The 15425-nt window shown below is 43.7% G+C and overlaps 1 protein-coding gene and 1 long non-coding RNA gene across 3 annotated transcripts; both read left to right on the top strand.

Moving 5' to 3' along the window:
- The first annotated feature begins 436 nt into the window (after positions 1–436).
- On the top strand, positions 437–5661 carry LOC125529582. 2 transcript variants are annotated; one of them, XM_048693990.1, is made up of 10 exons: positions 437–526; positions 641–941; positions 1408–1566; positions 2029–2070; positions 2172–2234; positions 3666–3758; positions 3858–4001; positions 4462–4569; positions 5101–5152; positions 5246–5661. In XM_048693990.1, exons 2-10 carry the CDS (start codon positions 840–842, stop codon positions 5281–5283), a joined length of 801 nt encoding a protein of 266 aa, XP_048549947.1. In that variant the 5' UTR covers positions 437–526; positions 641–839; the 3' UTR covers positions 5284–5661. The 2 variants fall into 2 exon arrangements, with proteins under 2 accessions (XP_048549947.1, XP_048549946.1); XM_048693989.1 differs by having other exon boundaries at positions 438–526; positions 591–941.
- Positions 5662–13900: 8239 nt separating this feature from the next.
- Positions 13901–14449, top strand: LOC125529581. Its single transcript, XR_007292701.1, has 3 exons — positions 13901–13997; positions 14217–14304; positions 14388–14449. It is a non-coding gene; the product is annotated as an uncharacterized LOC125529581 (long non-coding RNA).
- Positions 14450–15425: the final 976 nt, after the last annotated feature.

Here is a 15425-nt window from a genome sequence, read left to right as displayed (position 1 = left end):
CCATCTCAGGCGTCCTACCCCCCTCCGGCGGCGCGTCCCCAGCACCCCCCCCTCCCATGCGCTACCCAACAACCCCCTCCCCGACGCGACCGCCGCCGCAGCCGCACGCCCCCTGCTTCTCTCCGTCTGTGCGTATCCTGCCTGCACGCTGCCTGTTTGTGATTTGTTCTAGCAAGTATCTGTTCATGAGAAATAAGCTCTCTAGGATTCACTGGACCAGCAAGTGTTTGTTGTCCTGGCATGTTTATTTCGAGCAATTTGTGATTCATGCTGTTGGATGAACCAGTACCCGCGCCGGCACTCGCTTATCCTCTTTCATGTCCATACACCATTTGTCTTGGTTCTATGTTACAGCTGCTGCAAACAATTTACTAATGTGGCTCTCTGTCCAGTTCTGTTTCTCTTGTAAAAATAAATCCCCTCTGGCTCCGGTGTGCAGCAAGTTGATTTTTCAGTCTGTGTATTGTGCAGATTAGCCAGGCGTTGTAAGCTGAATTGGCCGGTCCAATTCAACGCGGAGCCGAGTGTATGTTGAAACCTCTCGTTCTCACCAGTGCTATTTTGGGTATCCTCTCATTTCGCGTTAGCAGCTGTCGATGAGGAGTTGCTATTCTTCTTCTTCTCTCTGTGGGATTTCTAGAGCGGCGTGGAGGCACGCGGTGGCCGGCACCCTGACTCTGAGCGGCATCCGCCACCAGCACCAGCACGGTCTGCGCTACCTGCCCCTCAGGCCTCCCGTGCCACCCATTGCCCTTGGCCTCGCTGAGCGCTTCTTCTCTTCCTCCTCGCCCAAGCGCTCCACCAAGAGATCCGCCGCGAAGAAGACCACGCCGCCACCGATGGACTCTGCCGGCGGCGACCCGTTCTATGTCGTCCGCAAGGGGGATGTCATCGGTATCTACAAGAACCTCGCTGACTGCCAAGCTCAAGTCAGCAATTCGGTAAGGAGTTCTTTTTTTAAAAATCTTTGTTTTACCTTCTCCTTACTTCTAAACTTGTTACCCTAAGCATTCAGTCTATTATTGTGACGGTTATCTGCATTAAACATCTCACCTGAAGAAAATGTTAGCACCTGCTCACCTGCCAATTTTTTCAATGAATGTAGCATCCTGAGGAGACATATCTACACTTGACAACTGTACCACTAAGTGCTTCCTATAATAACTAGAAAGGATGGATAACGTAACACTTCACATAAATCCTCAGCTGTAATCATGCATCTCATAGTATGCTAATATCATTGTTGCGCTAGAGACTGCATCTCATAGGATTGCTAAAACCACTGTGTTCTTTCTTGCGTTGCTGCAAGGTTCATCTGTATGTTACTGATAAGGTGATACTCAATGAAAAAAAAAGTTATTATTACTATTTCAGTAGACATTTCTTATGTGAAAATTATCGTGGTAGGTCTGCGATCCTTCTGTGACTGTGTACAAAGGCTATTCTCTGCGTAAAGACACCGAGGAGTATCTCGCTGCGCGCGGGCTAAAGAATGCTCTGTATTCCATTAATGCAGCAGATGCAAGAGATGAATTGTTTGATGATCTGGCTCCCTGCCCTTTCCAGGTAAAAATTTGTTGTGCAATTGTAGTTTCCAACTATTTCCCCTGAGATTATGTCTATAACATGCCAGTGCAGTATAGATTTATTCATCCCTTTCCGCTTACCTATGGAAGCTACCATATGCTCTGTGTTCTACTGTATTTTTGCAAACGCTTTGCAATGTGTGGCGTCATTGACGCTACGACTTATAACCAAACTTGTGTTTTATGTGCTTGTTGGTTGTATAGGCATGGTATTAATCTTGATAGAAAGGGCCACCACTAAAATTTAATTTTGTGATCTCTATATACTATATATGCCCATGATAGCCCATAATTCCAGGGCATTAGTTTCTCTGGTACATAGTTCCAAAGCTACCTTGACAGTTGAGCTGATCTTTCTGTTATATCCTCAAAGGTGGTTGCATTACTAGCGCATTTTCCCATAAACTCTCATATATTTTTATTGTGTCACCTTTTGTTTCAGCAACCTGATGGAACCTCTACTTTGAAAAGGCCACAGGAGACGGTGAGTAGAGATCTTTTTCTCACTCCAAGCTAAGCGTGAATAAATGCTTGTCAAAAAGTTTTCACATCTCATGTACTCACACCAATAATTATTTGCTGAAGGAAACCGGACCATCAAAGAAGCATCCCAAAGTCGCTGAACAGGAGCCATTACCTGATAGTCATGTGAGTATGGATACCATGTTCTAACATAAACTGCATGAATACGGTGATACTGGACACTATGGTACTGTGATACGTTAGTTTTAAAAAAACACAGATATGGAGTATACGGACACCGCAACATGTGCAGTATAGAACAGCCTAGCAACAAAGCATCAACTTGCTGCGAGTTTCCAGATTGAAGCTTGCTTCAATAGCCGATGACACCCTTCTCTTCCCCCCACTGATTCCATCGGTTGGCAGTGGAATATCGAGAGACATGTTAGGAGCCATTGCATCAGCCCTGTCTTGATCATCTTTGAGCTAAATTAGACCATCAACATTCACCTTTGGACATGTCTTGACACCATAATTTGACCACTTCAAGAGATGTGCTTTCACTCTTGAGTACCTCCCATTAACTTCACGGTTACAGATCCTACATACGAGATTTGTATTCCCTCCTTGGCCTCATCTGGTCTTCTTGATCTTCTGAGCATACCTCTAGAGTGGCGACTCTCACATCTTCATTTGGATGAATCACACGAGCATCATTCAGCATTTGGACTGCACTGACCCCTCCACTGCCTGCATTTGAATTTGAACTTCCAGTTCCAATTCCAGAACCAGAACCTCTAGTGGCGCTAGCCATTGCTGAACTTAAGAGGAGAAGAAGAAATGAGTGGAGTGCAGCACCTCGAAAAGAGGGGGGAAAGGGGAAACAGGCCTGGCCGCTAGAGGGAGCTGCGGTGGCACACAGATCGGGTAGTGCTCAGATCGAATGATGGAGCAACAGCGGCCTGGAGCTCTCCTTCTCTGGTGCGGTGGCACTCAGAACACGGGTGGGAGCAGTGGTGCACCGGCGGCAGCCGGCCTTCCTTGCATATGTGCTGTATAACGGCGGGGGGGGGGGCCGGGCCGGGAGGGGGGGGTGGCCGCTAGAGGGAGCTGCGGTGGCACACAGATCGGGTAGTGCTCAGATCGAATGATGGAGCAACAGCGGCCTGGAGCTCTCCTTCTCTGGTGCGGTGGCACTCAGAACACGGGTGGGAGCAGTGGTGCCCCGGCGGCAGCCGGCCTTCCTTGCATATGTGCTGTATAACGGCGGGGCGGAGCTCAGGTCAGGATGGGGGCAGAATTAGGTGAGAAAAAGGGAGGGGGTTGTTGTGGGTATAGATAGATGGGTTAGAATTTTCCCATGTCCGGCTGGTATCGGGGGGTGTCCCACCTGTATCTGAATTAGTTTAGACAATAGAAAATAGGGGGATACATACGGGAAACTCCCAATATGTCGTTTTCCTGCCATATCTGGGCAATTTAGGTTCTAACTACTAACAAGCCCTCTTTCTATGTTTTATTTTGTCATTATGATTTTGATATTAATATGCATATTTGCAACTTATCTTCACTGAGGAAATGTTGACTTATTCTCATCACTGAACCTCGTCTTTAAAGCTGTCCTGCATTCTTGAATTTGATGGTGCTTGCAAAGGAAATCCCGGGAAATCAGGCGCCGGTGTAGTAGTAAGGCGGTCAGATGGATCTGTGGTATGTACGCCAACTGTTTCTGAGCTGGTTTGTTTTCTTAGTGTTTTGTTACCAGTACCACAACTAGCTGATGACGACTATCTTCTACTTTAACCATAGATTGCTCAACTACGTGAGGGTTTGGGTATTGCAACGAATAACGCTGCTGAATATCGTGCATTGCTCCTGGGGTTGAGATATGCTGCTAAGAAGGGATTCAAGTATGTTCGTGCTCAAGGCGATTCTAAGCTTGTCTGTAACCAGGTCTGGTTTGTACCCTCACTACTTTGCAGCCTTCATGTTCTACCATGGAACTGTCAATAGATAACTGCTTGATGTGCAGTTTGTGCTTACTCTTTGCAGTCCACCAAAACAATAGACTTGTGGTCAAATTAAAAGAGATCGAATGACTTTTGTTTTTATTTTGTACGTTCTTTCTCCTTTAATTTAATTTGATCATCATGGTCCTCTGTTTATCCTCACCAAGGGAAAGTTTTATGCTACATCTATTATAACATTTACAGGTTATAATATAAGGTGTACCACAGTCTATTATTTTATTTTGGGCAAGAAATAATTGTATTAAGGCCTTGATGTTAGGGCATACAAAATCTGGTAAAACGTAATCAGAGCACTTTGATGAGTTTCTCCAGTAGCTGGAAGCTTTATTAGCGTTCAATTTTGTTTCTTTCACATAAATAACACACTGAACTTTCTGGAGCAGGTCCAAGATCTCTGGCGTGTTAGGAATGATAATATGGCTGACTTGTGCAAGAAAGTCAAGGAGCTGAAGGGAAATTTTCTTGAGTTTCAAATCAACCATGTGTTGAGGGTAGGTATCATATCTTTTCAGTGCCATCTGATATGGTTCAAACTTACTTGTATCAGCCAGCTTGGGGGATCTGTTATATGAATGATTGGCAAACATATTACATACTTGTGCTCTTGTACAAAAGCCTTCACGTGACTGAATGCCTTGAAAAAAAGATACCAGGTGGCATGGATTGGTGCTAGTTTTACTTTTGTTTTTGTCAAAAAACAAGACCATTTTTGCTCCCTTGTTCCTTCTTAGGTCGCTCGCCCCAGACTCTTGTCTCGAGGAGGCAGGCTTATCGTTATCCTCTTGTGTTTGTGGTGCGTTTGTAGACCTTTTTGTTCGCTGGGTGTGGTCTGTGTATGTTTGGGGGGTTAATTTGATAAATGCCACTCCAAATCTGGTGATTTTGAGAAATGCAGATAACCCATGTTTGGGAGGGACTGCCCTTGCCTCGCCCTTTGTATTATTATTCTCTCTTAATGAAATGGCTGAAGTTGAGCAGCTACCAGCTAAAGCGCCTGACGCTTCCACTTATTTGGTATGCAGGAATTTAATTCGGATGCTGATGCCCAAGCTAACTTTGCTGTTGAACTTCCTGGTATGGAATCGTACTCTGAATCTATCTTGTGAACTGTTATAGTATCTATCTACATACGTGTAAATAACACCTGATGCCTTGCTCTCTCTACAGTTGGTGAAATTCAAGAGCAGTCAAACTTCACATGCTAGTGGCTGTGCTTCAGAGTAGTTTGCGGCGCCTTTTTTCTTGCTCATTTCACATTGACAGAAACAAGAATTCATTGTCGAGCATGCAGTTGGTACGTAATTTGCAGTTGATCCGTAAGCGTGGTTACGACCTGGAGTCAGAGATAGTGGGGTAAGCAGAGGAAACTGTGTCTAGATTTTTGGATGAGCAGCTTCAGTAGCCTGGCACTAGTGTTTAGCTTATACTGATATTATGCGGACTGCATACAACATCAGAGACACTATTTTGTAGCATAGTTAAATTGGTATTGCCTCTCGGAGAAGGGAAAAAAAGATGTTACTGCTGCAATTTGTCTGTCTTTTAACGCTGTTCAGAGTCGCAATGGAAGCATATTTCTTGCATGGGTGTTCTTTTTTCTTTTTATTGCAACAAAGAGGTGCAAATTTGTTCTGATATATAATTCGCACGGAGCAAAAGATAAAAGGGTTTATTCACAAGAAAAACAGTTGATGTAAGTTTGTTTTAACAAGCAGGTAAGATGTGAAGGTAAACAAAAATTGGTTGACAGTGGGTTTCAACCTGTTGGAACCAAGGAGTGCAAATTTGTCTAAACCTGTTTTTTAACGTAGAAAAAGAAAAGGGGAAAAAAGGATTGATAAGTGGTAAAAGTGTATATGACTGTAAAAAGAGGTAAAAGAAATACTCAGCCATATCAACATGATATGCGGATTCATTTTCATATGAAATCATTTGCACAATGTATATACACTAGTTTTTTTTACCTTATTGTTCAGCATTTTCCAGGGTTAAGGGAATACATTTGATGCAAAAAAAGGGTTAAGGGAATACATTACATGCGTAGAGCTACAATCTTGGTGGGCCTCATCCAGCCCAGAATCTGGACCGAACCTAATGGAAAGTTTCCAAGAGAATGGCCAACTCTGTTCTATTATCAATAAGAACGCTCTAAAACTACCATTAATCTGTTGAATATATGAGCAACTTTCCATATGATTAATTCACGAATACGGTAGGTGTGGCGTCTAGCCCGGGTACAACAATAACCAAACAGCCCGGGTACGTAATTTCACGGATATCAATGCTGGTGCGCGTGTTTACAACATGTAGCAGAAACACATGCATATCCACCGGAAGTTTTCTTCTTCTTTTCTGCAAAAAAGGACCTAGATCTATTATAAAGGTTCCTAAAAAGTACAGGGCATCTTAAACATAATAAAGATTTACAAGCCATCGACCAATTATTTAGAAAAAAAGTTTGACATCTATAACTACCAAATTTGTATCATTGGATCCATTAGAAAAGTATTTTCCATATTTAATTTATTTTGTATTATGGATGATCATATTTCCTTCTATATTCTTTGGCAAATGTACATATGTTTGATTTTAAAAAATATAGATACACCTTGTATTCTAGAACGGAAGCAGCATAAAAAAGTATTTGGCACGTGAGACTATTAGCGGTCCCTAGTTCATAAGATTATGTGGATACATATACTTTCATTTGTATACCATTCAATTGATGACTATATTTCACAAGTTATGGATCTAGGAATGCTAACCCCGAGCTCGGGATCTGAATCACCGAGTCAGATAAACCCACTTTGAGATGCAAAGATATCATCATGTATTAGTCTCAGGTACAATGTATATGTCATATCCAAGACTTGAGGTCTTCGCATGTAATCGGGATGTGGACCGACTTACTTAGTGTTTATTAAATGCTACTCTGTAACTATATAGTTATAAAGGTAGTTTTTGGTTTAGTCGTAAAACATGTCGTGAGACATGGTCGGCCAAGATAGGATTTGCCGCTCTGGCTCTGAGAGATATTCTCTGGGCGCTCTCGATTGATCAAATTTGGAAAACATGACCATGCGACTTGGGTTAAGAAGAGATGTCGAGCTACCAACAAGGATGACAAGTACTTGCCTTAGCTTGACAACATACATAGTGAAGAAAAATAATGTTGCATACGACCATTGTTAAGTTTCGTCGATGCATACTTGGGAGTTGGCGCATTCTACTATGAGTCACTACCATTATGCCAGATGAGAAGTCACTTGGTCTATCCAGACAACCATCTAGTAGGACTAATGCTGAGAACTGGGCTTGGCTTTTTTGGCACGGCACAAGGTCTAAAGACGAAGCACGGTCCATGGCACGACACGACCCGAGGTATGATGAACTGAGCCAGCATGACCTGAGGAACGAGGTCCTAGGCCGTGTCTGGCCGAGAATATGGGCATGGCACAACATGATTAGACGAGTTAGCACGGGCACGGCCTGACACGAAACACAACCCGATAAAAACTAACAAATGAACACATGCAAGATGGTCAAAACTAACACAGAAAATTACAACATGTCCCCACCAGTAACCATATCTCTCTCCCTCATCTCTTCAAGTCTCCATGGATGATGCCAAACAGACACTAGTAAATCCCTGAGTTAGCCAATGGCGCCGCAGCGTTCACGGTGTCCACCAACCGGATGAGCACTCGAGAATCCACCCCTCATTCACATATACATCCTCCTTCCTTAGTAACTGCTACAGTTGTCGCTAGATCCTACTTTCTCTCAACTACAACCGAGGTCACCAGCAGAATATCCAGCTCGCGGTGATGGCCGAACGACAGAAACTGATGGCAACCTGACATGGTAAGACCCGACGACGGCCTGCCATGCTGCATGTCGTGCTTCGACGCTCGGTGAAACATCCATGCAACGCCGACATGGCAAGATGGGTTAGTCGGAGTATCTGCTCCGAGCCCAGCATGACCCGAAGTATGAGAGCTCTGCTGGGCTGGCGCGACCTGGCCAAGCCCTTGCACTATGTAGGACTCCATAATCACATATTTATACTAAACATTTTTTTGACAACTTATTATCATAAAATTTGACTATTTACATTATGCAACAATACTTGCCACATATCTGCATTGATGAGATTTTAAAAATTAAAAATTATTGGCATACACAAACTTCTATCTTTATAAATGCAACAAGAACAATAAGATACTATTTTATTGGAAATTATGTTAATTTTTTGTATTATAGTTGAAGATGTTTTGTGAAGTAAATCTAGTTGATAAAAATCTGAATAAAGCACAAAAAAGACAAAATCACATGCATCCATCAGTTGAATAATTTTTTCAATTTATTTAGAGATAACAAAAGATGTAGAGATAAAAAAGAAAAAAAATCATGCATGTCCCCTCCGGCAGCCGTGCGGCTGTTGAAGCAGACGCCGCCCACCCCAGACGGGCTTTCTGTCACCATCAGTGCTCCGATTCACCGCCGACTGGTTTCTTCGACCTCACACGTAACGTGTTCAACAAAATTTCCAAAGGTAAAAAATCCTGCAGACTAGGACTTTTACCCTCGATGATAAATGATTTTCTTTGGAAAAAAATTGTTTAGAGTGGGAGCAATGTGCTGAAAAACCAGGAAAGTGTGTGTTCAATTCACTACTAACTCGAAGTTTGGTAAAGATTAGTTCCATTCCTAAATGGAAGTCAATAAGCTACCTGCGTACACAAATGGCACCAAATTAGGATTAAAAGTTTACCTTGAATATTTGGAGGGGATGAACCATGCATCTGGCACAATTTAGAGACTTCGGATCTATGTCCACAGTGGGTGGTGGCAACACATGACTCCACTTTATAGCCGTTCTCTCGGTAGTGGTGTTTTTCTCCATTGGTTTGGCACCTCTAGATTTACTTGTTCGACATAGCACCTCTAGAATTTTGACAATATTCAATTTTAAAAAATCAGTTTAAAATTTAACGGCCCGCAAATTGTTCACTGTAAATCAGAATTAAGCCTTGTTATCTCTCTGATCTGATTAGATAAACCAATTCACCAAACCAAACAGTTTAAAAAGTAGGCAAAAAATTGATTGATTTTTTGACATAAATTTGCTGGCCTAAGCGGAGACTTCGGTCTACAGTCAATGTCGGTCGCGCGCAGCGTTTACACCGTTGACTGCCTCGCACCTATTCAGCTGTTTGATGGACGCTCGTGATGCTAACTACTGTCTACCAAGCTGCGACCAACAACGCCATAAACAATGGTGAACCAACACGATACAACTCGACGGCGGCCTGGCATTTTGCGTGCCGTGTTTCGATGTTCGGCGAGGCATTCATGCAGTGCCGTCATGTCACGATGGGTTAGTCGGACAGTCTGGCCCGAGCCCGACATGGCCCGAAGCACGAGACTTGTGTTGTCCTAGGCTAATCCGGCGAAGACTCTGCATTAAGTAGGATACCATAATCACATATTTATACTAATATTTTTTTATTTTCTACACCTTATTATCACGAAATTTGACTAGTATTTACATTATGTTTATCAATACTTACTACATATCTGCATCGGTAATATTTTAGAATTTAAACATTGTTGGCATACGTGCAACAAGAAGAGTAAGATACTATTTTATTTGGAAATTGTGTTAATTTTCGTGTTATAGTTTAGGATGTTTCATGAAATGAATCTGGTTTATCCAATTCTAAATAAAGCACAAAAAATGACAAAACCACATGCATCCATCTATGGAGTAATTTGTTCAATTTATTTAGAGATAACAAAAGATGTAGTTTGCATGGCTTTTGCACATGCGGTGTGCTAGACATTGTACATGTATTATAGTATGTTTAGATGTTTTTGTGGCTGTTTCATATATAATATCTTGCTAGAGGATTCTATGATGCACGAGTCTTAGCAGTATATTGTAATTATTTCATCTCTTATTTGAGTATTAGCCCGGTTAATAGTTTGGTTCACACATTTTCATGTAACAAAGTTATTTTTATATGAACAAATGAGTAACAAATACATGGTGGAATAAAAGTTGTCCCCTTTCAAAATGAAAACCCCCTCAAGGAAGCAGATATTAGTGGACGAATTATTGTACACACAAGAACCAAAATTGCATGTCTTGGTAGGTATGCGGCAACCATATCATCAGTGTTTTAGACGTTAGGTTTAGCATAGACGAGAAATTAAGGTAATCCGGTCAAATCAAAATGCATTTCCAAGAAGGCGTTAATGCGCAAAATATCTAATAAACTGTATACATGAATCATTTCCAAACCCCCTGAGAAGCAGTATAAAAGATGGGAAAAAAGACATGATATTGCTTTTTTTTGAGGAAAAAAAGACATGATATTGCTAAAATCTTAGCAGGACGGGAAGTTAGACTAAAAAGCTAGTATAGGAAAAAAAAACTCTTCTCAAGTACCCCTTCATATATTCAGATTCACCCCTCTATCAACTTCATGTAATCTATTTCCTGGTGTGTGTGTGTGTGTATATCTCCACTTCTTGTTCTTGGTGTGGGGAAGAGGAGGTTGAGCAGCAGCCTGCGCACCTCCGCGTGCACCGCCGCCGGGAACCCCATTGATCAGCTGATCTGGATCGTTGGAGAAGAATATGTGAGGTAGAAAGGTAGCGATTTCCTTGGCAGTCTTGCAGCTCTGGAATGGCACACGGAGCTCTGGAAAGGCCTTTATAAGGAGAAGAAGCTAGCTAGCTAGCTAGGGAGCTTGCGGGCCGGGTGGAAGGAGGTATGAGAAGAAGAGAAGAATCGAGCAGCTAGTGGTACGTAGCTAGCTGCAGGACGGGGGTTGCAGGATGGCGACCGAGATGTACAGTCGACAGACAGAAAGTACTACGTGCTTTCTTAATTAACAACTACTCTCTCCGTTCTTAAATATTTGTCTTTCTAGACATTTTAAATGACTACTACATACGGATATATATAGACATATTTTAAAGTGTAGATTCACTCATTTTGCTCCGTATGTAGTCACTTGTTGAAATGACTAGAAAGACAAGTATTTAGGAACGGAGGGAGTAGGTCTTAGTCGACTTAGATTTAACCAAGTCGATTTTTACACGAGTCTTATTGTAAGATCTCATCGATATTGCATCAAACGAAGTCTCAGTCGTCTTAGCAAGATTAATTGACTAACTAAGTGGTGAGGCGTGACAATATGAGTCGGCGATTGAGATTAGTGGCGAATGATGATCGACCATCGTGCGTGTGTCGAGAACTTGGGACAGGCAGAGGCAGGTCAGGTGCGCCCGTCGATCGCTGCCGGTTCGGCTCTCAGCTGCATGCGCGCCCTCCAGCTAGCGTAGCGAAAATCACGGCCGCCGGCCCGCCGGGAAAGACAAGAGTGGACAAGTCATGCATGTGGCTGGAAACGGAAGCAATCACACATAGATTGGGCACCGGCCGAATTTGTTAGCTGGCTGGGATCAACCGACGCATCACAAGCACGATCTCGATCTTGTCGCGTACGTAGACATGCATGCATCTCGTGATATATGGATGCGTTCCACTACAAGAAAATCACGTGTTGCCGACGTAAACCGAGTGTAAATTATCATATGTAACTGCAAGCTGAGTATCTGGATGAGCAGCTTCAGTAGCCTGGCACTAGTGTTTAGCTTATATACTGATATTATGCGGACTACATACAACGTCAGAGATACTATTTTGTAGCATAGTTAAATTGGTATTGCCTCTCAGGGAAGGGAAAGAAAGATGTTACTGCTGCAATTTGTCCGTTTTTTAACGATGTTTAGAGTCGCAGTGGAAGCATATTTCTTGCGAGGATGCTCTTTTTTCTTTGTATTGCAACAAAAAGGTACAAACACTGGTAGAAAACAGGGCATCTGTCCCGATTTCAAAGGACCTTTAGTCCCGGTTCTGCAACCGGGACAAAACGATCGGGACTCATGCCCATTACTTTTCGTCCTGGCTGGCTTACGAACCGGGATTAAAGGAGCTCCACGTTGCTGCTGTGGGGCGCCCAGGCAGAAGGACCTTTAGTCCCGGTTGGTAACACCGACTGGGACTAAAAGGCAGCCACGCGTCAGCAGCTCCCAGGCGTTGGGTTTTTGTTTTTTTTTAAAGGGAGGGGGGAGGGGATAGGGGTTTTGGAGGGTTTAGGGGTTTCATATTGTGTTAGCTAGCTACTATATATAGAGAGAGGTGACCTCTCTTTCTCCGCGCTTGGCAGGGGCGGAGCCAGTAAATTTAGCCATTGGATTCATTTATTAACTTTTGAAAATCGATACGAATTAATCAAGTGTAAAGTCTAATTTTACACAATCTCACAACAAAGATTATAGCACTCAAAAGCAAGATACAACTGAAAATATGACATCACTTATCATATATTGTGTTACATAAAAAGTTGAAGAGTGCACGACGTACCGATTAGATATTATAGCTAGTCCAGGACCAAAAAACTTCATAGATTCAGGAATAGCTTTCTCATCTTGCTGAAACGCTGAAGAAAATGACAAGTCAGTTTGACCCGTCTATCAAAACTGCCATTATCTCTATTACTAAGGGAGCAGTTGGTAGTCTCGCTTCCAGTTTTTTTTAGTCCCACCTCCCACGGTTTATTTTGGTACGGTTTATTTTGGTACCTCCTTCCACCTCACACTGACCCGCCACCAACCGAAAAAAACCACGTACCGAGTCCTCCACCCGCCCCCGCGCTCTTCAGGTCGTAACAGCCGATCGCGCTCGAGACAAGCATCGAAGAAAAAAAAATCTACGTCGATTAATCAGCGATAAAAAAACCTGCGAAAATTAACCAGCAAAAAAAAAACCCCGCACGTACGAGCGACGTCACATGCCCTCGAGAATGACTCGCACGAGATCCCTTGGCCGCCGCCCTCGCACTCGCATCCTTCGCCGCCGCCCTCGCACATCAAGCCGCCGTCGATCCCTGCGCTACTACGGGAGCCGCCGCCGATCCCATTGAGGAGCCGCCGCCGATCCCATTGAGGAGCCGCCGCCGATGACGGGAGACGCCGCACGCTGACCTACCCCTCCCCAATCCCTAGCCTCGCACCTCTTCCCGTCTGGCGCCTCCTACCTCGGCTGGGCGGTGGCCTCAAGTGCCTCTTCTTCCCCAATGCGGCCTCAACCAACGACGCTGCACCCCGGTGATGACTCCGCCCCATGATTCCCATCGGTCGGCGCCTCGCCAGCAGTGACCTCCCCCTCCATGTATCCTGTGATCCGGTCGTGCGCCACCGCCTCTCCAGGCGCCTAGATCCAGGCTTCCAGAAGGGGATAGGGGTGGAGGCGGCAGCGGAGGGGACAGGGATGTGGACCGGAGAAACTACATGGTGGAGGCACAACAAAGTGTTCAAGCACGGCAACCCATCGCATGCAGCTGCAGGTAACTACTTCCCTGAGTCTCCTTCGTAGGTGTGGTCACTATATTTCCTACTTGTGCAGATCCTAACTGGTTGTAACTCCGTTCATTCTCTTCCTAACAGTAGTTCGTCAGCCACATTGGACTAATCTAATGCATTCGAATTGCCTTGGTGTATGAAAATAACAATATAGGCTTGATGTGTACAAGCGCATAGCTCCTTATCTAGCCTAATCTGAATGTAGCTTATATTCTTAATCTTTTTATGCACACTATTTTAGCCAGCGGCAGATGTTGGGCACTCTGAGGTATGCAAACCTTCTCAGAGCAAGGGGAGCAAGAGTACCGGTACTGCATTTCTTATCTTCATCACTCAAAATTCCCAGAACTAATCGTGAGCTCTTGCTTTGATACAGAACTAATCTTGAAGGTGATAGCCCTGTTTCTTCCCTGTTTTAGATCAACCGTTCTTCTTTCTTCCTTGGAGCTGCACTGTTTTGGATGAACTGGACTAACCCTAGGTAATTGATTAATTTCTCATGAAAATAGAATTTAGATGAGAGTGAAATTGAACTGGAGGGTGCTTAATTCGCCATTTGTTTCTGGACGGAGGCTGCATTATTTTCTTTAGGAGAGAACCCCTTTTCCGTACTATACTCTGTACTTCATAAGGGCCTAAATCCCTCTCAATAGTCTTGCAAGGTGAACTCAATTTGTTTTTTTTGTGCTTAATTGTGTAGAAGGGATGAAGGTCATCTATGAGGTGTCTCAAGGTGAACCCCGTGGTACCCGGCCAAGTGGCTGGAGGGAATGGGGTATGCTCACAAGGTACGTGATTTAGCTGTGCTTCTGACTATATGTGTGCTCATGGCCTCATGGACTCTGATATAGCTGCGCTGGCTATATTTCAGCTTGTACAGACCAATTTGTTTCACTCGGACAAGAATCCCACGAACCTTAATGTGGCCTTTAAGTTTCAGGTACAACATTCTCTTCTGCTCTGTTGCGTCGCGTGCTCCACCCCTGTACCTTATGATTCATAAGTTTCCGATGACAAAATGTGTTATCTTTGTAGAGTTGATGCTTTAAGAGAGGGAAAAGCAGCTGCCCACACAATGGTTTTCCAGTTATAATCTTTAAAGAATTTGTAGGAGGATCCATTGATTTAAAAACACGTGGAAAGCATTCAGTTTAGTAAATATTGTATATACCCTTCCCCTGAAAAGTTTGACGTTGTTACTTGGGAAAAAGGAAAATGCCCACAGATCAAATCCTTTGATACATTGATTACTTTTTAGTTATGCAAAGTTTAAACTTCAGTCATGCTTTATTGGTCGTTTTTCCCCAATAAATATCTACCAACTGCAGGTCCTTGGGGTTGGATGCGGCAACTCGCGGCTCGAAGACAATCTTTTGTGGTGGGGCGTCGCCGCCGGCGGCGGCACCTGCATAGACTGTCTCGCTGGGAACGAAGAGATGCTCCCCTGATTTGGAGCTGTAGAAAGGAGGTGGTTGTAGACACAAAGTGGGGACACACAACTCCCAGTCATAATATTCTTTATCTTGGCTCGTTGTTTGGGAATGGACGCATCAATCTGATGGCGCTCTCCTCCATGCCAAACGGATCCTTGGTTCGGAGGCGCGCGGCGCCGACGATGACAACCTTTCTATCGACGCAAGGGCAGCAGGAGCTCATGATGCTGTTGATGCCACCACCATGAATGGGGTTGATGCAAGGTGGGACAAGTATGTATACCAGGCAAAGTACTCAATCTGTTTGGCATTTAGCTTTTTGATTCTATTTTTAGTAAACTTGATTCAGATAATTTGTTTACCTGATGCCTTCACTCCAGGTAATCTGTTTGTCTGACATTTTGCTTTTTGATTCAGTGCGATCACTAATGGGGAGAACATAAAACTTCAATTGAGGGCACTGTGATTCTCTAGCT

The sequence above is a fragment of the Triticum urartu genome, unplaced genomic scaffold (assembly GCF_003073215.2).
Source record: "Triticum urartu cultivar G1812 unplaced genomic scaffold, Tu2.1 TuUngrouped_contig_5707, whole genome shotgun sequence".
NCBI lineage: Eukaryota > Viridiplantae > Streptophyta > Magnoliopsida > Poales > Poaceae > Triticum > Triticum urartu.
This window is presented reverse-complemented; position numbering and strand designations above follow the sequence as displayed.